The sequence below is a fragment of the Genypterus blacodes genome, unplaced genomic scaffold (genome assembly GCF_046128005.1).
Source record: "Genypterus blacodes isolate CSIRO-AG114 ecotype Tasmania unplaced genomic scaffold, CSIRO-AGI_Gbla_v1 ptg000064l_1, whole genome shotgun sequence".
NCBI lineage: Eukaryota > Metazoa > Chordata > Actinopteri > Ophidiiformes > Ophidiidae > Genypterus > Genypterus blacodes.
The window spans coordinates 860,420-884,265 of NW_027466876.1; the positions used below are offsets into that span (position 1 = coordinate 860,420).

At 42.6% G+C, this 23,846-nt stretch overlaps 2 protein-coding genes across 4 annotated transcripts in view; both read left to right on the forward strand.

Moving 5' to 3' along the window:
• The first annotated feature begins 307 nt into the window (after window positions 1-307).
• On the forward strand, window positions 308-8,356 carry LOC143004066 (collagen alpha-1(XII) chain-like). Its single transcript, XM_076154909.1, has 9 exons — window positions 308-394; window positions 1,680-1,820; window positions 2,053-2,112; window positions 3,083-3,346; window positions 3,655-3,819; window positions 4,829-5,002; window positions 5,730-6,020; window positions 6,317-6,919; window positions 8,016-8,356. The coding sequence occupies exons 1-9, from the start codon at window positions 331-333 to the stop codon at window positions 8,354-8,356; spliced, it is 2,103 nt and encodes a 700-aa protein (XP_076011024.1). The 5' UTR covers window positions 308-330.
• A 353-nt stretch (window positions 8,357-8,709) lies between these two features.
• Window positions 8,710-23,846, forward strand: part of col12a1b (collagen, type XII, alpha 1b) — an 80,762-nt gene continuing 65,625 nt past the window's right edge. For all 3 annotated transcript variants that reach the window (XM_076154994.1, XM_076154995.1, XM_076154996.1), the window contains exons 1-10: window positions 8,710-8,817; window positions 14,900-15,169; window positions 15,388-15,654; window positions 16,461-16,653; window positions 17,271-17,395; window positions 20,619-20,768; window positions 20,853-20,972; window positions 21,250-21,414; window positions 21,543-21,689; window positions 22,973-23,115. In XM_076154994.1, coding sequence (XP_076011109.1) covers window positions 8,790-8,817; window positions 14,900-15,169; window positions 15,388-15,654; window positions 16,461-16,653; window positions 17,271-17,395; window positions 20,619-20,768; window positions 20,853-20,972; window positions 21,250-21,414; window positions 21,543-21,689; window positions 22,973-23,115 — 1,608 coding nt within the window. In that variant the 5' untranslated portion in view covers window positions 8,710-8,789. The remainder of the gene's footprint in view (window positions 8,818-14,899; window positions 15,170-15,387; window positions 15,655-16,460; window positions 16,654-17,270; window positions 17,396-20,618; window positions 20,769-20,852; window positions 20,973-21,249; window positions 21,415-21,542; window positions 21,690-22,972; window positions 23,116-23,846) is intronic.

The following is a 23,846-nucleotide window of genomic DNA, read 5'->3' on the forward strand; positions in this document are numbered from 1 at the left end:
TTTATGGCTCATTGTTTTCAGTTTTTATGTTTATATTTATCAAAATTTTGGCATTGATGGGTGATAATTAAAACCCGACACTGGATTTCTGAAGCAGTTAACAATGTGAGATTGGGCAAAATCAAATTGAGCAGCAAAATCTCTAATATTGAAAAATGTGTAAAAGCAGAAACGAATGAGCCTTATATATATGAACCTTATACTTTGCCTAATTCAACATTTAATACATTCCTCTCCTCAAGCTGCAGGATTAACCGTTTCCTATTTCTTTTCGCAGTCGACCCTCCGTCAAATTTGACGTTTAAGATTTTAAATGAGAACACAGTACAAATGCTTTGGGCGAGGCCGCAGTCCAGGATACAGGGCTACAGAATACAAGTGACCTCAGACACAGGTGGGTGCTCATTAAAAATACCAGTCCGATCTTGCAGCGTCTGAAACATTATGAGTGTCATAAAGTGTAAACCATCGCTTTCCCTGACAGCAGAGACACTCCCTGCAATTACACACAGATCTCTGCAGACACAAGCTCGAACCCCCCCGAGCTCCAATTATTTAAAAAAAAAAACATAAAAAAAACATTAAGTTTGGCGAAATTCAGCAGCAACTTCTACAGGAACGTTATCAGTTCTGTTTGAACTTGAGAGCGACGATATCATCTTGATGCAATACCAAGAGTTAATTCAACCGTTGATGTACAAACAAACCAGGTTGTACGATGTGGAAAGTGTGTGCGTGTTCGGAATGCCCATGATCAAAGTTGGAACGAAAAAGCTCCCTGTCAAAGATAGGGGAGCGGTTCTTCCGTCTGTCTTTGTGATTTTGGCATGGTTATAAATGATGGCACACACTTTCCCGTCTCTTCGCACGTGTTCATTCAAGCGAAGAATCATTTGAAGAAGGAAAGTGAAATGAGAGAATCAAATGGCAGTGTCCTATTACTTCTGGCCATGTTAACATCTTAATCATAATCAGAAAGAATCGCCCCACAGTGTGAATGTCAATGCAGCGAGTGTTTGTCTGAGTCCTATCAGAAGATCAGATTTACATAATGAGGCTGTTATTTCTTACGGCACAACAAATTTGTCTCGTAAAGATTTGGATCTGAATATTTCATCGTTTCAAATTAAGAAAAAAAAAAAAATGGCTCCAGAACATTCCTCATTTCTTACTTCCTCAAAGAAGAAGGGTTGGAAAATCATGGAATTTTTTTCTCAAAGAACCAGATTTCGACCTTCTCCTTATCATTTTATATGCGTTTTCTTTTTGGCAGAATTGTTCCTAAATTTAGAGAGAAATAAGGAAATAAATACAGCAAGGGCAGAAGGACAGAGGAAGTTAAGAAATAGCAATGACAAGAAAGGAATGGAAGGAAGAAAGATGAGGAGAAGTGTAGTGGAGTAAACAATACAATAATTCTATCTGAAATATAGTTGAGGAAAAAAAGAAAGTATCCCACAAGTTGAGTCAAGCACCAGCGCCACTCTGAACTGCACTTGAGTAAATGTATTAAGTTACTCCTTCCACATTGAAATTGCAAAGGTAAATGTTTCCATTTAGGCTCATAACGGGGATTAAAGTTCTTCCAAAGCAACGTGTTACTCTGTTTTGACTTAAGAGAAATGAAGTAACGCAATAGTTTACTAATGGATTCCCTCTGACTGTCTGCATTCCTGTAGAAGAACCAAAGGAATTCACTCTGCCTGCCTCCGCTTCTAAGACCTCCATCTCAGACCTGAGTCCAGATGTGATTTATGAAGTAACAATATCTGCATATGCCGGATCAGAGGAGAGTCTGCCCGTCTCTGGCCAGCTCACCAGTGAGTAACGGTGATTGTGCTTCATTCATGATGTCTTGTGCGTGCCTGTGTGTTTGTGCGTCCAATGATATTTAGCACCGGCCCTCTGACCAAATGTTGGCAAATATTGGCTGGAGCTGCTAAATTGAAACTGAACTGAACTGAACTTTAGATTAGATTGACCCCTGAACGTTCTTATTGCAGTTGTGAATAATTTCAATTCTAACCACACTTGTGAATTATTGTTTTCCAGTCCAATCGTCAACTGTAACAGGAGGAGTTGTCAGGAAACCACAGTCTGCAGATTCAGTCAGTGAGTCCATTTACATTTTCTAATCTTAAATTGTTTTTCAGCTGAGGGGTTCACATTCTACTCGGGCAATGAGTCGTATAAAGCAGAACAGCATAGAATAAACCTTTTTAGTTTGTTTTGCACTGTAGGCTGATATCTAAATGTTCTTATCTCAAATGTTCCTTTGCACATTTTGGGCCATTTATTTCTTTTCCCATCAACTTTCAAACTGGCTTCTACAAGACGTTGATAACTTGTCTGCTGCTGTAGCGTCTGCTCTGTTACGGTGAGCTCATTCGCAGAAGGAGTTTTTCCACCATACACCAAACACCCCATTGTATACCATTAATCCAAATTAGGCCTCATAAATCTCAGAGCTATTTAGTCATCAATCTGGTTCCCCTGCCGGCCCATTATGCCCAAGTCTGAAAGGAGGCTGCACATGCTCAGCGCGGAGGTCGGAGGTGGAGCCGGAGTCTCGTCGGAGCTGCCGGGGGGAGCAGAAAGAAGCCCAGCCCCGATGTGCCGAGAGCAGTGGAAACCATTACAAACTCCGATTTACAAGATCGCTGCTGCCTGGCCGACTTCTGCAGATGATGACCTTGCGCTGATTTTTTTTTTTCTCCCCCCCTTCTCCTTCTCATGAGCTGCAGAGGAGAACTCCCAGAAATAGAAGACGTAAATGTTTCTGCGCTCCTACTGACAATGCTACAACTTTACTCAACCTCTTATCCAAACTCACTGCTGCCAAATAACTGTTTGCACCAAAGCATTATTCACTGTAGCCTGTTGACATTGGTGGGTTTGCTACAAAATGGGTGTAGTTCGGGCGAAAGTCCTTGTATCCTTAGTGACTTTTCACTAACAATGTGGGTGTTGACAACATCCGTCCAATCAGTTTACACCTAGCTCCAGTTGTTGGCTATTAACAATGAACTTGTCCAAGCAAAGCAGAACTAAATTGAATCTTTAATCTTCAATCTTTGCCCAGAATGCTCTGCCGGTGCCGTTGCGGATCTGGTGTTCTTGGTGGACGGTTCGTGGAGCGTGGGGCGGCAGAACTTCAAATACGTCCGCAGCTTCATCGCAGCCATGACGGGCGCCTTTCAGATCAGCGAGGACAAGACCCGGGTGGGCGTCTTCCAGTACAGCGACGACGCCCGGACCGAGTTCAACCTGAACGAACATCTCACACGGCCAACGCTGCTGCGAGCCATCAACAACCTGCCATACAAAGGAGGAAACACCATGACAGGTACGTGGCTCTTGTCCATATGGATTGTTTACTGCAAGTAGTACTTCTCCATTTTTTAAGTCCTGCTTTTTTTCATTCTTTATTTTCCTGTAGTGTTTCCATTTCCTTCCTTCTTTCCAGTCCTCTATGTGTCTTCTAACTTCTTCTATTTATTCCGTCTTTTCTCATATCTTCCTTTCTTTCCTCTCGCAACCCTAAAGGACATTTTGTAAACTCCATTGTTTTCCAAATTCGAGGCATTTGGCATCATCACATCGCTCACTTAACACCTGATTCTGCTTGTGTAATTCTTGTCCTCGGTGCTCTAGGTGATGCTCTGGACTACCTTCAGAAAAACGCCTTCACTGAGGCTTTCGGCTCGAGGAGAGGTTTCCCCAAAGTGGCCATGATCATCACAGATGGCAAATCTCAGGATCCTGTGGAGGCTTACGCCCGGCAGCTCAGGAGCAGGGGGGTGGAGATCTTTGTCCTTGGTATGTGGCCAAAATTTTGCTTCTGCTGCATTCCACACTCTCCATTTTTTCCGTTTAGGTTTTAATAATTTCACTGCAAAACCGGCTCACGCTGACATAAAAACAGAAGGAGCTCGAATTCCTCTGTCATTAACATTACGAGCGAGTGATAGCAGGTTTTATGGATGTTTACACTGGAGCTCCGCTGTCATACTTTCCACAGAAGTTGCTCTTCAGATGGAGTAACAAACGTGTGCTGTTGCCATGGTGCTGAGTGGGCTGCCGATTAAATAATAATAACAGCTCCACCTTGACACTCGGCTAAAACTGTGACCTCACAGATGAAAACTTGCTCAATGGGACAAGAAGTATGTTCTTGGTTCCTGCAGGAGTAACTGGTAACCTGGTAACTAGAGGTGTAAACTTGTAAATTCTCCTGAAAAGCAGTCCTTTGTATCAGCACGACTAACTGTGTTCTCTGGAGCTCATCCGCAGAGCCTTTAATGCTTCATTTAGTTTGTGAAGATTTGGACATGCATGAAACACCAATTCTGTTTTCATGATCTGCTTCATTATTTAATAAAATACATGACCAAAAACTCATTATTGTTAATTGGAATCAAACCAGAGCCGTATTCCCTGCACGTGCTGTCACACTTTCCACTCAGAGTACAGAGAAAAGTCTACGTCTGACATTTTTCTAGTGGAGTTGGTAGTGAATCCAGCTGGATAACCTTTAATGTGCAAACGTGGAAAATGTTTTGTTTCCCATCTTCATAGATTGCTCATTTTATCCCGTCTTTACAGCTCTTAGACTTGGAGCTAATGCAGCAACTCTGCGACACAACCACAGTCACATGCTATGAATTTACTGGTGTTGAATCTTAGCTTGGAAGGATTAAACATCCTTACATTTGGCAGACAATCACAATTACAACAGTCTCATGGAACATTTCCCTGTTTTTATAAAGTATCATGTACCGTGTACTTACCGGGGCTTTGAATTTATTTTATTCTCTCTCCAATTTAGGGATCAAAGAGGCGGATGAAGAGGAGATGAAGCAAATGGCTTCCACCCCTTACAGGACTCACGTTTATAACGTTCCCAACTTTGACGTGATTAAGCAAGTTCAGAAAGAGCTCATTAAGCGAGTGTGCGCTGGCGTCGATGATCAGATGAACTCCCTCGTCAGCGGAGAAGAAGGTGAGGCTCGACGTTTATTTGCATTTTAAGAAATGTGTTACAAAGATGCCAGTGTACATTTCATAGTGCTCCATTTAGGCCGTCTGCTGCATCTGAAACCCCAGTCGCTTTTCAATGGCCTTTACTGAACGACCTGTTGTTCTAACAGAACTAGTTCAGAACCAGCTGCGATGCATTTTATTGACCACCCGGATGCGCTTACCCATTTGGTGCCATTTGTCAAAAAGCAGCAATCACTCTCAGGGGCAGGCAACCTGTCCGAGACCGCCTGGAACAGTATCACAGTATCATGTAAACCCTAGCCCAGTACGAAAACAATTACACCCTGATTTAGCCCCATGACAGGAAGTGATCCAAACGATGTACTGCATTGTGGGGCTGTGCATGGTTAGTTGCGAAAGCAGGCTTAAAAAAAACCTGCAGGAGCGGGAAGAGTGCATCAATTTGTGCGTCAGATTGCAGCACATCTGCGATGGAAAATCCTGTTGACCGCAGGGAGCATTAACTAGCTTTCATGTCCAGCAGCATCTGACAACTGTGTTTCATTGGCACACCAGGGGGGATTCTGTCACGCAAAGCGGATGTGTATGCTCCCTCATGCTTGTTATTATTTTGCTACCATGTCCCGGAACTGTAATGTCTTTCTCTTCTCAAGAAATGTTAAATAAAATGATTCTGTAACCTTGATTTAACCAGTAATACTTTGTTCTTATTCTTATGGCCACAGTCATTGAGCCAGCATCTGACCTCCAAGTCCTGGAGGTGGCCTCCAAGTCAATCCGGGTGACCTGGGTTCCTTCCATTGGAGAAGTTTCTGGATACAAGGTGCAGATGTTGCCGATGATGGCGGGCGGCAAGCGGCAGGAGCTGTATGTGGGCGCCGGCCATACCTCCGTGGTGGTCAGGGATCTCTCTCCAGATACAGAATACGAAATCAGCTTGTTTGCTCTGAAGGGCCTGATGCCCAGTGAGCCTGTCACAACCATGCAGAAGACACAGCCAGTCAAAGTCTCACTAGGCAAGTACAGACTCATCCCAGCATCATTGAAGTAAAGGCCTAATCTTGGCTATTTAGGAAAACAGCTACAGAAAAACCAAATTCCTTATTCATGATGTCGGTTAATTTAATTAGATTGTAGCTATTCAACTTTGTATTATGTATTACTTTTCTTTTTTTTTTTTACAATTTTAAACAGAAAAGTATTCCCGCATTTAAATATTTGAAATGTCAATATTGATTATAAAAATAACAATTGTAATATTTTCAATGATTTAATAAATAATTTTTTGTCATTTCTTGCTTTTCCAATGTAGAATGTTCCCTTGGCGTGGACGTGCAGGCCGATGTGGTCCTCCTGGTAGACGGCTCATACAGTATTGGTCTTGCCAACTTTGCCAAAGTAAGAGCTTTCCTCGAGGTGCTGGTGAACACATTTGACATTGGAGCACATAAGGTTCAGATCAGCTTGGTCCAGTACAGCAGAGACCCTTATACAGAGTTTCATCTCAACACGCACCATGACCTGAGCGCTGTGGTTAAGGCTGTAAGGACTTTCCCCTACAGAGGGGGCTCCACCAACACCGGCAGGGCCATGACCTACGTGAGGGAGAAGATCTTCCAGACCAACAAAGGGGCACGGACCAACATTCCCCGTGTCACCATCCTCATCACAGATGGCAAATCATCTGATGCTTTTCATGACCCAGCCACCAGGCTGAGGGATTCTAATGTGGAGATCTTTGCCGTGGGTGTTAAGGACGCCGTTCGAAGTGAGCTGGAAGCCATTGCCAATACGCCTGCTGAGACCCATGTGTACACTGTGGAGGACTTTGATGCCTTTGAAAGAATTTCTAAAGAACTCACACAGGCCATCTGTCTGAGGATCGAGCAGGAACTAAGTAACATCCACAAGAAACGTGAGTTCTAACGCTTCTGAACGCAGATGGCATGTTTTCTACAACCAATCTTTTAAGCTTTATACTTGATTTTGGCCACTCCCTTAGCCCTTAATTCAAGAGTTCAACCATTGATTATAGTTCAATCAATTCTATCCACTGCACTGGTGATCAGCTTATAAACTGCAGACTCAGAGAAACATGAGCTACCCACTGGAGTTGTGTTTGTGTATCTTGGTCATAATCTTGATAGGTGTTCAATTTTGAGTGAGTTGTTGCTTGGCAGGAAGAACACAGATGCTTATCAGAGGTTGTTTGCTGGAAATGGCTTCCTACAGTTCTTGATTGATAGATACGGAGATATGATGATTTTTAACATTTGCAGACCGCCACTACCATCACCAAGGGCTAGATATAACTCCTTTATCTTTCATTGTTGAGCAGAATCTTGAATAGTACCAAAGGTCATCCGTGTGCATACAATTACTCTCATGTCAGTTTTCCAAATGTGCCGTTTTTGGCTAAACTGTCCTCTGCCACAATGTGTTCAACACATGTCCACCTTTTGATCTCTCAAGGGCAGTGGGGAGTTCCTGCATGTGGAAATATTAGAACTGGGTCAAGCAGTGGTTGCAGACATTTGTTTAAACCTGGTTTCGTGCACCGGATGAGTCAGTATGACCACAAACCGTTGTGTCAGGTGTGCTGTCTGTCATCAAACTGTAAACAAATCTGACTTTGAAATACATCTGTAGCTGGATAAACCTTCCTGGCATTCATTGAAGTCGTGAGTGACCCCCTGACCATCTGGTTGTCATATCACGTTTAAACAAATAGTAAGAGTTTGTTTCTCACAAATACCGTATTGCCCAGCTCTCACCAACAGAAAGCCAAATATTAATCACTCAGTGGTCTGTTAGCCTCACATGTGACTCACTCAAGCTTCTATATCCGATGATGTAATCCTTATGTAACAATGAATTTAAACGTACAGGAGCTGGAATGAGGAGTTTAGTCACAGCTTCCATTCAGTATAAAGGCTAAATGAACTCGGTAACAAGCCATCCTGCTCGCTACTGTAGGTCAACCCTTCTGTTGTTACCTCTATCCTCTCCAGGTTTGCTTCCACCAAAGTCCCTGTCCTTCTCTGAAGTTGGACCCAGAGGCTTCCGGGCCACGTGGGAAACCGACGCCACCAGTGTAGAGTCGTATTGGGTTCGTTTCAAGCCAGCTGACGACACCGATGGCCACTTTGTTTCCCTGTCTGTACCCGGGGACTCGCTCACTGCTTTCCTCCCCTACCTCACACCGCTCACCCGCTATGAGGTCAACGTTTACTCCCAGTACGACAAAGGGGACAGCTTCCCTCTCACTGGCTATGAGACAACTTTAGAAGGTCAGCTGATAGAAAGAAACTTCACAACTACCTTTATATTTAAGACATGTAAGAGGATGTAATAGGTATTCATTTCTTTTTCAATCAGAAGATAAACAACTTTTGCAGTACATTTCTTAGACAATATGACACGAAGGCCTGATGAAGACCTCAAATGATAGCTATCGAAAAAATACATGGAGGACAATTAAACTAAAAAAACAAAATAAATGTTTGACTAACTTTTAAATTTGGACAAATGTTGCAGAACCAGGCCCAGTGCGCAACTTGAGAGTATCCGAAGAAACAACAGAGAGTTTCCGGGTGTCGTGGCAACCAGCTCCAGGCTCCGTCATCCGCTACCGTCTGTCCTATGAGCCCATTGGGGACGAGGGGTCAAAGTTTGAGGCGACCACCGTCGGCAGTGAGACGACAATCGTCCTCCAGGGGCTTCAGCCTCAAACCACCTACCGCGTCACCGTCACTCCTGAGTACCAGTCCCTCCCTGGAACTCCAATGCAGATAGATGGAACCACCAAGGAAGGTGAGTGTGACAGTGCAATTTTCATTTTGACATGTTTAGTAAGATTTGTACTCCTTGGAGGCGATACAAAGAACCTTTCAGCACAGAGGCTTTTGGGCTTTCCGCTGTTCTGATGCCATTGATGGTTATCGAGCTTGAGCTAAAATACCAAGGACACAGATGGAAACAAACCTAGTTATAATTGAGTCTGCCATGGCAACAGCAGTTCTGACTGTCTGCTGTTTGCCTCCTGCTCCTTCCGGCTGTTTGTCATCTAAGGTGAATTTCTTTATTTTTTGTAAGGTTCATTTAAGAACATTAGGCTTTACCCCAGCTCACACCTCTTTGACTTGAAGCACCTAGCTGCTTCTCAGACAATACTTATTTCCCCCTCCCTACTATGGCTTATGATTTTGTTCCCATTGCCATGTTTACTGTGCCATGACTTTATCTGAAAACTATGAATCGATGCAGTGCCTTGAGGTTTAGCATGAATTGCCCTTTGCTTGCAGTCTTTCCACTAAGTCTGGTGTTGGGATGAAACCGCATAATTCATGGTTACAGTAGCCCCCTGAGAATCACGTTGCATTGCTGCTTTTTCAGCGTTTTCTGATGACTTTTCAGGATAAAGAAGAGCAGGGCAATCAGTTCATTTAAGTCCATGACATCTTGATATTTATGGCTTAGTTTTGGGTCCAGAGAACCTTCATTGGGGCATTCACACACTGTGGGATACAACACACACAGGCAGATGTAATGGTACAGTTTACATTAATCAGCAGTAAGCGTATACTCCTACATGACTCATCACATTATTTTCACATTTACTTATCAGTGGGGAATTGTTCGCGTACACTATCTCACATTTATCCTAGGGTGTGTCTACATCTATGGTGGTTAAATGTGGTTGAACTGGAGTAGGGTTTCCACGGCCTGAGTTTTTCTTTGGAATATGGCCCAAATGACAACTAGGAAGGGATGAGAGTACTGTAATTGCTCTGTATCACGTAGCTACCCTGGTATAGCACCGTGTTCGTTCATGCTGTTGGTGTGTTTTGGTTCACCTGCGTTTTGTCTGTGTGAAGCCAAGTCTAACAAAGAGAAAATGCAACAAAAGTAACAATGTAGACCCTGAACTAATTAACAGCATGTATACAGTGTTTGGGGTAAACATCCAGGGTTTAGCAGGTGATTCAACAAAGTAAAACAAACACTCCAGAAAGCCACAGTTAGACATGATTTCTTTGTCGGTACAGCTTTCCCGATTAACCCACTGATCCGCCGTGATTATGGGATTACACTATTTTTATTATGACTGTATGGCTCAACAACTTTAGCTAATATTTGAGGCTTAACTATAATCGCTTTGACTAAACTCTGGACCTAGACGGAACAACGGAACGGTTCTTAAACAAACACAGCAAGACTTCCGTGTTTAAATGTGGCTTTCATTTGCCCGGGAGCAAAATGTTTGACGTCTTTTCTTCTGTCAGAACCTGGTGAGCCTTCAAAGGGGGGACTTATTACTGCTGAATAGTAATTATAAACACTGAGGGAGAGATGAAACAAGCGGGAAGGAAACAGGGTGAAAAACAGGGTGAAGGAGCGGTAGAGGCTAATCATCTTATCCGTACGACTTTATGTGCTGTTAAACCGGAAGTTGTGGTTCCGAAAATAGTTTGTAATGATTTGTCCTGAGCAGTGCTTAATATTGAATATCTACTGATACGTTCTGGCCCAAGGGGGACAGATCTGGGTCTAACGTTAGATGTAGCACTACCGTGTTATTCTTCCACACGTCTCAGGTTGGTCTCTAGGTAACTGTGGACCAGCACAGCAACCGCACAGACTGAGAGGAGCGGAAAACAAAAGAGCAAGACAGGACATGAATGTAACAGCTGAGTGGAGGTCTGGAGGGTTAGGAGGAGCAGGCAACACTGACTCTGTCTCTGTCTCTTTTTCATTCTGTCCCTCAGTTGGTCTCTTTGTCGTGTTTTAAGTACTCTCTCTCTTTACCCCCTCTCCCCCTTTTCCTTGTGTCTCTTGTAGATTTCTGTTCTTCCATTTTTCCATTCTTCCACTCAGTTTCCATGCCTCCTTCCATCGTTCCTGGTCTACCCCCTTTCTCTCCACCCCTCTCTGCAATGATCAGTCTCCCTCTTCCCTTCCTCCCTCTCACTTCTATTACCTTTCTCTATGTCTCCTACTGGCTTCAACAGAAGAAACCGGAGGTAAAGGAGTTTGTTAGCAAGTGCTTAAGGTAGAAGAGAGGTAGGAAGAGAGTAAGGAATTGGATAAAGGGAAAGAAACAGGAAACAATGGAATGAAAGAAAATTCCTGTACCTTGAGTAAAAGTACTCAAGGAAGCAGAGGGATCTGGTAGGTGATTGAGGGATCTGAGGTCATTAGGAATGGAAACTGAGCATCGCTGATACTAACCTAAAGCCATACGAAACAGCGAGCTCACTCTTTGTATTGTCAAAACTCTGTTTGTACAGTAAGTCGTCACATTGAGCTTCATTGGGGCCTCGTCTAGAAAAAAGATTTCCATTTACGAGCCAATGTGAGCTAAGATGGAAAACGGTTCTTCATGCCAGAATTAGCAGGTTACGCCGTTTTCTGTGATACATCAGAGCGCATTTAGGTCTTTGCATAAATCTTTGGGTAAAGGTTAAAGAGACATATTGTTTTTGAATTCTTTCCTAATTAGTCCAAACAGCCACACAGTACATCTAAGGACAAAGGCACATAATGTTTGTACAAATGTGGCCCGTCGTCTTTGGTTCTGGCCTTGTCAAATAAACCTGTCCACTGCTGATTTATAAAGAAGACGCAGGATTTTGGCTTTTTTTCTCACAATGACCTTCTCTTTAAACATCCCCTGGAAGAATCCCAGACATTTGACATTAGCCAGGATGTCCAGGTTGTAGGATGGACACCAAGAAGACTGAGGAAGTGCTATGGGATGGAAAACCTTTTATGACTCTAGAAAGACTCTGCAAAAAAGGAAATATGATGCATTTAGTGCCGCTTAGTGAGGTTAAGGCTGCAGTTCATCTTAGGGAGTCATTATTTGCTTCATAGGTGAACTTATGACAGCATCTGCCTTGGCCAGAATGTCACAGACATTGGCTACAAATGGGCTCAGTGTTCAAATGGCGAGTCTCCAGCTGAGCCTGAAATATGTTCCAACTCGGTTTAATTCGTTCAGTGTTGTGATTTAAAGGCCAAATTTCAACTTTTTGCATAATATTGTGTTCATTCAATCCACATATGATGGCGATAAATTCCAAATGGGGGGAAAAACGACGGAATGGACTTGAATGAATAGTTTATGAGAACGAGGGTTTATTATGTATAAAGAAAGACCGATGACTTCTGAAACAATTGGTCAATGAATCAATTAAACTTAGCCCAGCCATTCCAATCTTCTCTTTTGCTGCTCCAAAAGAACACTACGCCCCTTCCTTCTTTGCCACAAAACCTTGCCAATGAACATAAATCAATTTGCAGATTACTTGTCTATGGATATACAGTAATTCTTCGGACACCAGGCTGTGTGTGGTGTTGAGTTTATGAAGGGCTCAATAATGTTCAGGTCTGTTCCCCTGTAGTTTTATGCAGTCTGACTTCATCCCGAGCAGCACCAACGCTGCCAGATTCGGGTTCGCCTCCCATCTGGGCCACCCAAACTTAACACTGCAGGCGCTCGTTGCACTGCAAGGTGCTGTAGATTGAACCAACCACCAAGCGATGGTTAATGGAACATGTTCTGTTGCCAAGTTTACACAAAGTAATAGGCCAGGAGACTTTCCACTGCCACTGTGATTTTGTCAGCAGGGAGTTCCAGACTAAGTCTTGCTCCCCTTTTGGCAACGTGTCACAGACTCAAAAGACTTCAGTCGCTTAAAGGCCCAAAGTTAAAGAGAACATAGACCAGGACTTTGGTAAAATTTCCTGAACCATTGGAGTATCTACACTAGTGTAGGAGCCGGACATGTTAGGACTGTAGTGCAAAACAAAGGGAAGTTCCTGAATTCCTGAAACGGGGAGGGACAGACAGACAGACAGACAGGCATGGAGAGTAGTGAAAATAAAATGGAAATGAAAGTCCATTAATTTAACTGTGGTTTTGTTCAGTTTTGCCTTGTGATTAACTGTGGAAAGTTGGGTTTGAGCGTGTTTCAGATATTCCATATTCCATCTAATGTCTGTCTGTGGCTGTTCTCTCTGGAAAGCCTCCACACCGGCTTCCAGCTCAAGAGAGGTCAGATGAAAAATGTGGATGGCCTCCAGCTCCCAGCTAGTGGTGTCCGTCTACACACGAACCCAGCAACCTGTGCAGTCGCAAACAAAAACAAATGAATCTATCAATGAAACTAATTAAAGTAAAAGTTAAATGTTAGTAAATAGCTGAAGGAAGACCTCCAGGCTTGGAAAGCCTGTGTTGAAGCCATATTAGGTTTGATGAATTGTTTTTGGCGTCTGAGTCGGAAATACTTGTCTTCAAATCAGACTCATGGTTAAATACATGGTTGAAGGCAATTTGAAACTTTTGAATAACTGTACAGAATAGAAAAGACTTTCATTTCAGGCATTTCAGTGCTTTTGAACTTTGCTGCTACTACTTTTACTAAAGTTAATTTGTGAATTCCTTCCTCAACATTCAAAGAACACAAGCACAAAGTTAATTGTCTAAAATAAAGAAGCCTGAGTTTTTCATCATAGCCTGTCCAAAGTTCTGTATCATTGAGCAGTGCATAGAATAGTATCAGGTTGTGGAAACTTGGCAACTCGGTCTTTCCAACTTATCCTATCTACCTGCTTCCGACTCGGCAGTGAGGAATGATTATCATTTGATATTGACTAAAGATTGACACACATTTCCAGTTTTTCTGATGCCTCTGTGTTGGAAGGTTTCACAACGTGGTCAGAATGGTTAGACTGAGATCTGGCCTTAGTCAGTTAAACAAATCTATAAGGTCTTGGCTGCTGTGTGCGTTTCAGCAGTGGAGCTGAGGTCATGCAGCATTAAAAAACTATTAAACACTGTCCGCTTTCTCCCTTTGTGTGTGTGTGTGTGTGTTGTAGTGCTTGTGTAAGAACAAGTTTTGGAATAAGAGGACATTTTTGCACAGTGATGTCATTTAGTTTCATGCACACTTATACAATGGGAAGGTTTAATGAATTATTCCAGATGTCGACAATATGGTGTATGCATGAATCTGTGCATGAGCTTCAACATAGTCGGTTGCTATGAGGGAAAGGTTTCATTGTTATTGTGTGTTTGTAAGTGTATCGTTTTTTACCTGACCAAAGATAACCCATAGAAAAGGGAATCATTTGATTTAGCCTCCAAGTGTTTAAGAGCTTCACAAAGCAACTGGTAACGTTTGGAAGGATCATAATATTAAATGAAGAGAGATTTATTCTTCCTATTGTTTCTCAGTTGGCGTGGCTCCTGTTTTAGGTTTTGTCTTCCTCTCTCCCATGTCCCGTTTCTCTATCGGAGCAGAAATGCCTCAAAATGTTCTGAAACAGAAAGGAAAAAGCTCTATTCCTCTAGTCCTCTGTGGGCTTTATAGCTGTGGTGAGCTGCTCACTTCTGCTGTCCACTCAATACTCAATGGCCTTTTAATCGTTTCCATTTTTGAAAAATAATCCAATCTGCCAGCACATACAAATGACTCCTTTGTTTTAGGGGGCAGATGGATTGGAAAAAAAGAGAAAATGTTGGACTGAAACATAGGCACAACCCCGCCTGTATGACCCAAAGCAATGTAAACTTGCTCAACACATTTTACAGCTGACTTTTAAACCACTGTATATACATTTGGGATTGCTGTTACATGCCAAAGTAATAACAGCATAGGTTTAGTTTTTTTGTTTCCTGCTTGCAGAAGATGCTTTTTACCATAATTGCTAGAAAAAAGAGTTACATTTCTCTGGTTTTGGAGTGTGAAAGCCATTTTTCACCTCAAATATTGTAATATTGACATTGATTGATTGATATTACATACTAAACAACACCAATGACCTGAAATGTTTGATACTGTCTTCTCACTGCAGAAATTAATATATTATGTATACATGTTACTTTCAGAGGTGGGATCTCCCAAAAACCTGATCACCAGCGACATCACCGACACCAGCTTTGCGGCCTCCTGGACGGCGGCGCCCGGGAATGTGAAGATCTACCAGGTTCGATGGAAATCTCTGTTCTCTGGGGAGACCGGAGAGAAAACTGTGCCTGGAGACGTAACCAACACGGTGCTGGACGGTCTGACTCCGGAGACGCTGTACCAGGTCTCTGTTGTCGCCGCTTACGGGTACAGAGACAGCGATCCACTCACTGGACAGGAAACCACTGATGGTAAGCAGATTTGTTTTGTTTTCTGTAGGTGAAAATATTTGCTCCTATTCTAGCATCCTTGCTTTCTCTTAATGTTGTGTTGCTGCTGTTTGCTGTTAGTTTGAAAGTATGCAATGAAATGTATATCAGTAATTCTACATGTATGAGCAATTTACTCCTGAGTACAAAGACAAAACAAAATCAGAGTCTACATGAATATTAATATTATTTTTTCTCAGCATCTGCCGCAGGTAAAAAATTGATCGTCTCGGATGAGACAGAGCGAACAATGAAAGTCCGGTGGACTCCGGCACCAGGCAAGGTGGTCAACTACCGGCTTAAGTATGTTCCTAGCAATGGAGGCAGAGAAGTGGCAATGAAGGTGGCTGGAACAAGCACCTCCACTACCATGAAGCGCCTGCAACCCATGACCACCTACGACATCTCCGTTCACCCCATCTACAAGCGCGGGGAAGGAAAAGCAAGGCAAGGAGTAGGAACGACACGTACGTTGGTCCATAATTCAACCCTATGACAGAAACAGTACACTGCAAAAACATCCTAGCCAAGACATTTAAACCTGTGAGCAGTCTTAAACATGTAATGTTGGTGATGTAAATGTGACAGAAAAGTCTGCCATCGAACTGATTTCACCAATTTTCACGTGAAACATGTTCTGAAATCAAGCTAGTTTAGTTCCAGTGCCGGATGTTAAGATCATAATATTACACAAATAATGCCTTTTAGGTAAACATTAATGTCCTCCTTTTTAGGTGGGGACCCAAGCAATACTAGGCATCATTTTAGCAAAGTGTGTTTGATTTATGTTCCACTGTTTTTTCAGTAATTTCCTCTCTTTTAATGTCAGTATTGTTACACAACATGGAGAAATCTGCCTCATTTGAAGATACTGCTATTTATTCTAAGAAGAATGTCGACCCATGAGATGCGCCTGAATCCAAACGGCAGATTTTTTCCCTATTGTTCCACCAAAAATAACATATTAAGACTGACTTTATTCTTAAAGGGTGTTGCTCTGCTGCAGAGAAGTTTTGTCTTCCTGCCAGGACACTAAAACACGGTGATAAACAGAAGCGCAAGCACATGCTAGCCTACTAACGCACGGCATGACACTAGGCTTTTTGAGGAATGACACGCGGTTCAAGGAATTGTATTATGGACTAATGACAAATTGGCTTGAAATGGGGTGTGGCTGTCCCCGTTGAAGTCTTCAGAACTTTGCAAATGAGTTGATATCATGTTGACTTCGAGGAGTTTGTTCTGAAGTTCAGGTCCGGTTCTTCTATTTCAGTGTCGCCTTACAAAGCGCCCAGAAACCTGCAGACCTCCGAGCCCACCAAGACCAGTTTCAGAGTCTCCTGGGATCCAGCGCCCGGAAATGTAAAGGGCTACAAAGTCACATTCCACCCCACTGAGGATGGCATTGACCTGGGGGAGCTGGTAGTCGGTCCCTATGATAACACAGTTGTTCTAGAGGAGCTCAGGTAAGCTTTATTTATATATTTAAAGGTTTTTAAGGGAATTGTATGCATATAAGTTTTGGAAAGAAACATCTGAAAATGGCCACAAAATCAACATATTATAGCTTACATTACTTTTTCCATTTTGAACTATTTGCAACCCATTACAGAAATGCAAGTCATCTAGTTTGTGATTTGTTGTTCTGTTCATTTGAAAGAGAATGTGCGGAATACAGCTTCAAAGTGTAGCTGCCACCTTAAATCACAGCTATCGATCTTTTTAATTAAATTCAAAGACATATTAACGGGAGTTTATTATCTTCAAAGTATGTCTGATCTTTAAATTGTGATCTGCCAAAGAAGGCTTTTCACCAGACAAAGAGTTATTTCTTCTTTTAAATGATTTTTGACAGTAATGCTCCTAAATTCTGGGAAGAAGTTTGCAAGTTTGTTGGCGTGGTTGCTGCTGTTGTTGTCATAGAGACTCTGGGCCTTTCCTTTCACTCCAATGATGGTTGCTGCCTCCTAGTGTATCTCTTCCCCAAAATCATGTCCCTTTTAAAGCCTTTTGGTGTAATTCATAATAAATGATAGAAGAACCACATTTAAGTGTAATTTAAGAAGGGTCTTCTCTTCCTCAGGGCAGGAACAACGTATTCGGTGGCTGTGTTTGGGATGTTTGATGGAGGGCAGAGTGTTCCACTGGCTGGAGAGGAGAAGACCACTCTCTCTGATGATCCCGACGCTCCCTCTCCCATGCCTTCAAGTAAGTTCTCACCTTACGGCTACCCTTCACAAATACTCCAACGTCAGCCGTAGAAATCGGGCCCTGCAGACCAGACACACACGCACACACACAGATGCACACAGATGCACACAGATGCACGCAGCAGAGGAGCGGTCTGTTGTTGAGATACCACCCAGATTAGTACTAGAATTTTGAATTATTTGTCGTCAACTGGAATTGTGGTCTGACATGCGGCACACCTGATTACAATTAGCCCAGATAATGATTTGCAGCTTGCAGTGTTCTCACCTCCCTCATATAGCATTCGTAGCATTATCTAGATCCCCAGCGTCACATGCCTTTCACCAGACATGCGGTGAAAATGTTGACACGCTTGTTTGGAAATGTCTTGTCTGTCCGGCTCACAAGCTACCTATTCACCAGCGTATGAGCTTGGATCCCACAGTGTGCCAAACCCCTAAATGTGTGGCCATAAACATTTATCCTCATTAGCGTCCTGATGAGTTACCGTCGAGCTCTACATCGGTTTTGCCCGAATGTTAGTTTTTAGTCATGCGAAAGTAGATATTTCCCATTTTAATGTCGTCTGAAGTGGAAAAAAGTGCTCTGCTAGCAATTATGGAATTTTTTTTTTTCTATAATCCGGAGAGTTGGCTGCACCGCGACGCCACCCCAGACGTATGCAGCTAAGGAAAATGTTATGCCTCTCGAAAAGACACCGAGGAGGGTGGTTGACCCGGTGCAGAAATTCCTGCCGTAATGGGGAGCAGACGCGGTGACCGACTGCCCACCGACCGAGGGAAACAGTCAGGATGTTCCACAGAGCTTCCACTTAAGAGATCCACACACGTATTAAACTGCCACAGCGGCACTCGCATGGCAGACTTACCTAACATGTGCGCTGTCTCAGTCCAGGCTCTCGTCCAAGCTTTTCTTACAGAACCATATGGTTTGGCACTGCCTGCTACTTTTAGGCATTCCTCTCCCCTCTATGCTCCACGCACTCCAAATACTGTATGTTTGGGTTGTTTCACAGGTCATTAAATGCTTTATTCTTGCTTAATGTTTTCAAATAAGTGAGGGAAACCGGATAGTAAAGCGAGGCAATGTTATTGTTTTCGGTGCCGTTTGACCCTTTTTCTGATATTTGACTTGATTCATAGAGCATTATCTGGAATGAAGCCAGTTTTTTGGGGTTTTTACGTATGCAGGGTTTCCCCCAGTTCCTCAATTGTGTATGTTTTAGACAGAATACAGGTTTGAAATAACTGAGATTGGTTACATTAATAATGTTCTGGACATTCCATCATCTATAGCAACAGATGGAGTAGGACATTTTACTTCAAAATCCTCTTCCTGAAGGCAGAGATAGAAGCAGGAGAGGAGAAAAACCCCGTAATTTACCTCGAGTTAGCTGAGGCAGCTAGTTTTTGTTTTCCAATATAGAAGACAGTGGCTCCATTGGATCCAATGCCTGAGCAGAGCCCAGATGATGTTGTGGGCTGTGACATCATCAGCCTTATTGATGCCCATTCAGTAATTAAACAGCACACCTGCTACGAATTAGCTGTTCTCTATCTCTGCCTCCTGATTGTTTGTTTAAAAAGTCAGACGATCCTTTTCCTCAAAAGCACAAATGCTGGACACCAATGGTATCTAACGCTCAGTAGATCAGCTCACAACAGAGCAAAAGCTGGATATTTGTTTGCTAAGACTCTCGCTCTGACTCAGAAACTCTGGATGCAGCTCGGTCGTCTGCAGCGTATTAGAGGCTTCTTAAAGCTGCCTCTGTTTATGACATCTGTTTTTATTAATGAACGTTGGAAGGACAGAGGAGTATGTTGTTTACCAGCGGTGGTATAACTCAAACACACTGTGGCTGCAACCCGACCCAGCCGCAGTTCCTCCCCATAGCTCAAGCATCTGTGTCTGTGGCCACTGAAAAAAAAAGAAAAGAAACTGGCTAAATCAATTGTGTCCTAACCTGTTTTCAATTGCAGAGAAAAGGGGGCCGAGTTTTTAGCGCTCGCCGCAGCTCGTCCTAGAAAAGAGGGCGAGCGACCGCTTTTTTTTACCCCTACAGGTGTCTGAGACTTCAGGAATGTGCAATAACTTTGGAGAAAAGGAGGCCTCGTATATCAACGTGTCAGAGAGACTAACTCCCGCTCCTCCCGAGGAGCCACGAATGACAACGGAGCCATTTTCACCACTGGATACACAGAGAGAAAGAGAGAGAGAGAGAGAGAGAGGAACTGCCCTGAGGAGAGAGAGCAGTTAATCCTGCCCAGCAGAAATGACAGCTGTTACACAATGTGTTATGCAAAAAGTGTGAATCATTTGCGTTACATAATGTTGTGTAAAACGTTGTGCTGTATAAATCTGTACTCCCCTGTATGTTTTCTGATTTATCCTGCTCCTCGCCTTTCTCTGTTCTAAAATCCTTTTCCTCCACCTTCCCACACACATTCCTCTCATCTGCAGCCGTTCATATAAGATGTAAAGGGACACTTAAAGGATCAGGATGGAGTTGTTATATCTCTTTAGTATCGGCAGCAAATCTGTTGAAAAGACCAAATCCGGCAGTGAATTTAGTTTTCAAATCGCCACGGCCACACAAGCTGAAGCTCACAAATCATTCGGGCGACACATTTTTGTCAGCTGTAGCTTATTAATGTTTCTTCTGTCAGTTGGCTTGAATACAAAAAGAAACAGTCCACACTCGGCTTCCTCACACATAATTGCCTTCATGTAGGAACAGGATAAGTTTGTGCTTTCTGCTTGTTGCTCAGTCTTCTCTAGACCACCGACACAGGGCTGAAATAAAGTGACTCACAATTTAAACGTTGACTCTGAATAAACACATCAAATTCACTTGATTGGACTTTTAGAAGACCTCTTCAGCAAATACATGTTAAAATGCTTTTGTGTCTTAAGAGGGCTATAGGAGGAAACTGTCTTCTATGACATCGCAAGGTCTCATCAAAAGTTACTTCCTGTTGGTGCTGAAGACATGAATTTGCAAACTAAAGTCGCTTCTAACATTTGAGTGAATTTATAAAGACATTGTAGGAGCTTAAGCCTTCGACTGAAAAACGTACATATTCATTTTCACATTTGGTCTTTTCATCAGTTTGTTGACGCTCATGAAAAGATAATAATACCAGCCTCATACTTACAATTCACACTTCTCCTGTTGTCTCAAGCATTTCGCTCACTAATCTCCCCTCCCCCCCCACCTCAGACATTCAGTGTAAATCCGCAGCCAAGGCCGACCTGGTGCTGCTGGTGGACGGCTCTTGGAGTATCGGCCGTCTCAACTTCAAAACCATTCGAAACTTCATCGGTCGCATGGTCAGCGTCTTTGATATCAGCCCCAATCGAGTCCAGATTGGTAACTACTGATAATATTCATACGCGTACTATTCATTGCAACCACCACTGTTGGGTTTGATTAACAGGTTTTGATCATTCACAGGTCTGGCTCAGTACAGTGGAGACCCAAAGACTGAGTGGCACCTGAACCAACACCCGACCCGGGAGTCCCTGCTGAAAGCTGTAGCCGAACTGCCGTACAAAGGCGGAAACACCATGACGGGTGATGTCATAATCCTTCTAATCAATCCACACAGGATGAACTGACAACTAAAAAATTTGTTATAATTCATGACATTCTCAAACTGATTATTATTAAGATGATAGTGAAGTTGAGCAATTCTTCTCTGGAAATTGAGCTTGCCATATCTTTTTTTAACATATTTGATAATGTTGCGTTGTTAATCTTAAGAATCTATTCCAGCTGCATGAAAGAAGAACGTTTTTGTTGTGAGTTCACTGGCTAAATTGTATTTAATGTCATTATTGATGTGGTGCAGGAATGGCTCTAAACTACATTCTTCAGAACAATTTCAAAGCCAACGTGGGATTGCGTCCAGACGCCCGCAAAATTGGTATTCTTATCACGGACGGAAAGTCCCAGGATGAAATTGTCTTCAACTCACAGAACCTGAGGGACAGCGGCATCGAGCTGTACGCCATTGGTGAGTGATGCCAGTTTGAATATCAAAAATCCATCAGATACCCAGAATACTTTCATAAAGTCCCCCACAACAGTGCCCTCCCCATTTTACAGTGGTGCAGCAATGACGTAACGTTTTATTCCTCCCAGGTGTGAAGAACGCTGATGAGAACGAGCTGAGGTCCATTGCCTCTGATCCAGATGATATTCACATGTACAATGTGAACGACTTCCAGTTCCTCCTGGATATCGTGGATGAGCTCACAGTGAACCTCTGCAACAGTGTCAAAGGTCCAGGTAAGCTCAGCACCCGTCTCCAAATTCTCACGTTTAAATTCAACATATCCAATGAATCCTTACCTGCAAGGTGAGAATTTTTGGGATAAAACATATTTGGGATGAGTGTACAGGTTTGCATTTCTCTCTGCTGTGTATTATAATAATTGAAAGTATCTGAAATACTGTGAGAACTGCAGCATAGCATTTTCCATTTTCCAACTCCTTCCACTTGAAGGAACACTGCTGAGTCAGATTTATGCATTTTAATAATTACTGCTGCGGGGGCACAGATGGAAACTTTGTAAGCTCCAGAAAGTTGACTTTTCAAGAATTTACAAAACCACTTTTTTTTCCAACTGTGACGACCATACATTTTTTAGATTTTACTACAGGCTGTCAATGGATTTTACAGTTGCTGGAGGGCGTGAAATATAAACTTGCAGTCCAAACTGCACAAACTCGCCTTTCTATCATGGGATTTTTTTCTTTTTTCCTCAAACAAGCGAAATAATCAACTATCTACGATTATTCCAATCTGTGTCCAATACAAATGATCTTTTTCCATAATTTTTCTAGAATCAAGTGTCATATTTCTTCACAGTAGTTGAGTCAATTGCCTTCTTTCCAGATTCTCTCTGGGAAATCCTTGTATTAAAATGTGTATAAATGATCTCCTTCAACTGGCAGATTTTAATATTTTAGTAACACTATTGGGCAAAAGTGACCTAATAAAATCTAGATTTTTGCAGAGTAGAATAATCATGGATTATTATAAAATTAGAATTTTTCACAACTTTTCCTGTCCGAATAATGAATTTAAGCTGTTGATGAGAATGTATAACCTATAGATGACAGCCAAGTTATTCACAAATCAGTTGAACTAAACATTTGAAACACCGAAAATTGCCTTTTGCATACCGGCAATGGAAAGAATGAAAATTAAAGCCAGCTCGGAGGGAGGTGATCTTGAATTGAACGCAATATTCCCCGACAATCTTGATTATTTGGGACCATTAAAAGATATCGCAGCACAGATCCAAACATCTGATGGAAAGTTTGACGTTGGAAGCACTTTGTGTCTGCAAATCAGTTTTATGGGGAAATACAAAACTGATTTACAGCACAGCAGAGGGAAACATTTTTTAAAGAAGCTCTTTGTCAAAAACTCTGAAATATATGATCGGCCAACAGCGGCTGTCAGGGGAGCGAACATGACCAGGGCAGATTTGTAGCAGCAAGGTTCACTCTGTGACATACTTGACATGTTGGCTCATATTCCAGCCCTGTTGGTTCTGTTTCAGGAGGTGGTTTGGAGGCACCCACAAACCTGGTGACCTCGGATGTGACCCACCACTCCTTCCGTGCCACCTGGACGGCGCCCGATGGCCCCGTGGACAAGTACCGTATCTCGTATGTGGCTGTGGCCGGAGGACCCACCCAGGAGGTGAGATTAACCCCACTTAAGTGTCACTGCTGCATTTTCAGACCACACAACAACAAAAAAATGTGAATAATGTTTTGATGTAAGTGTGATCTAAATGACGAATGTGTGTAGTTAGTAATTAAAATACAAAAGGAACAACCTTAACAAATAATTGGAATTGTTAAATGGAAGACTTTCATCCCGTAAAAAAACAACTTAAAAGGCTTATTATTTAATGACAAAAAGTAATGAGGACTTTTGACCCAAATGAAAAAGATAATTTGTCGCTTATTTTGCCGACAGTTCTCTCGGAAAAGCTACTTTTAGGACTAAAAGGGGTAGAATGGAGTGTAGCTTGTCGATGCTCCAGTGCTTGTTTATGGTCATGTGACTGAAAGAATGAGGTCATGGATACATGTGGGCAGAATGAGTTCCCTCCCCTGTAGCTTGTCTGGATTCCTCCATATGGACTGGGAGCTCGGGGTGAGACCACGGGGCAGACCCAGAATATGCAAAATATGTTTGAATATATTCAAAACTTGTTCTTTTTTTATGGTGAAGGAAAAAACAAACCATCAAACACGCCAATAATTCTGTGCCAGTACACCGCAACAGGACAGACGGATGTGATTTAACGGATAAGATTAAAAATATCATTCTCCCTTTCGTCCCTCTTAAGTTTGTTAGGCTACATCAGTTTTATATAAATGCGTCTCGATGGTTCATTTTCTCTGTCTGCCACCCCCAGGATG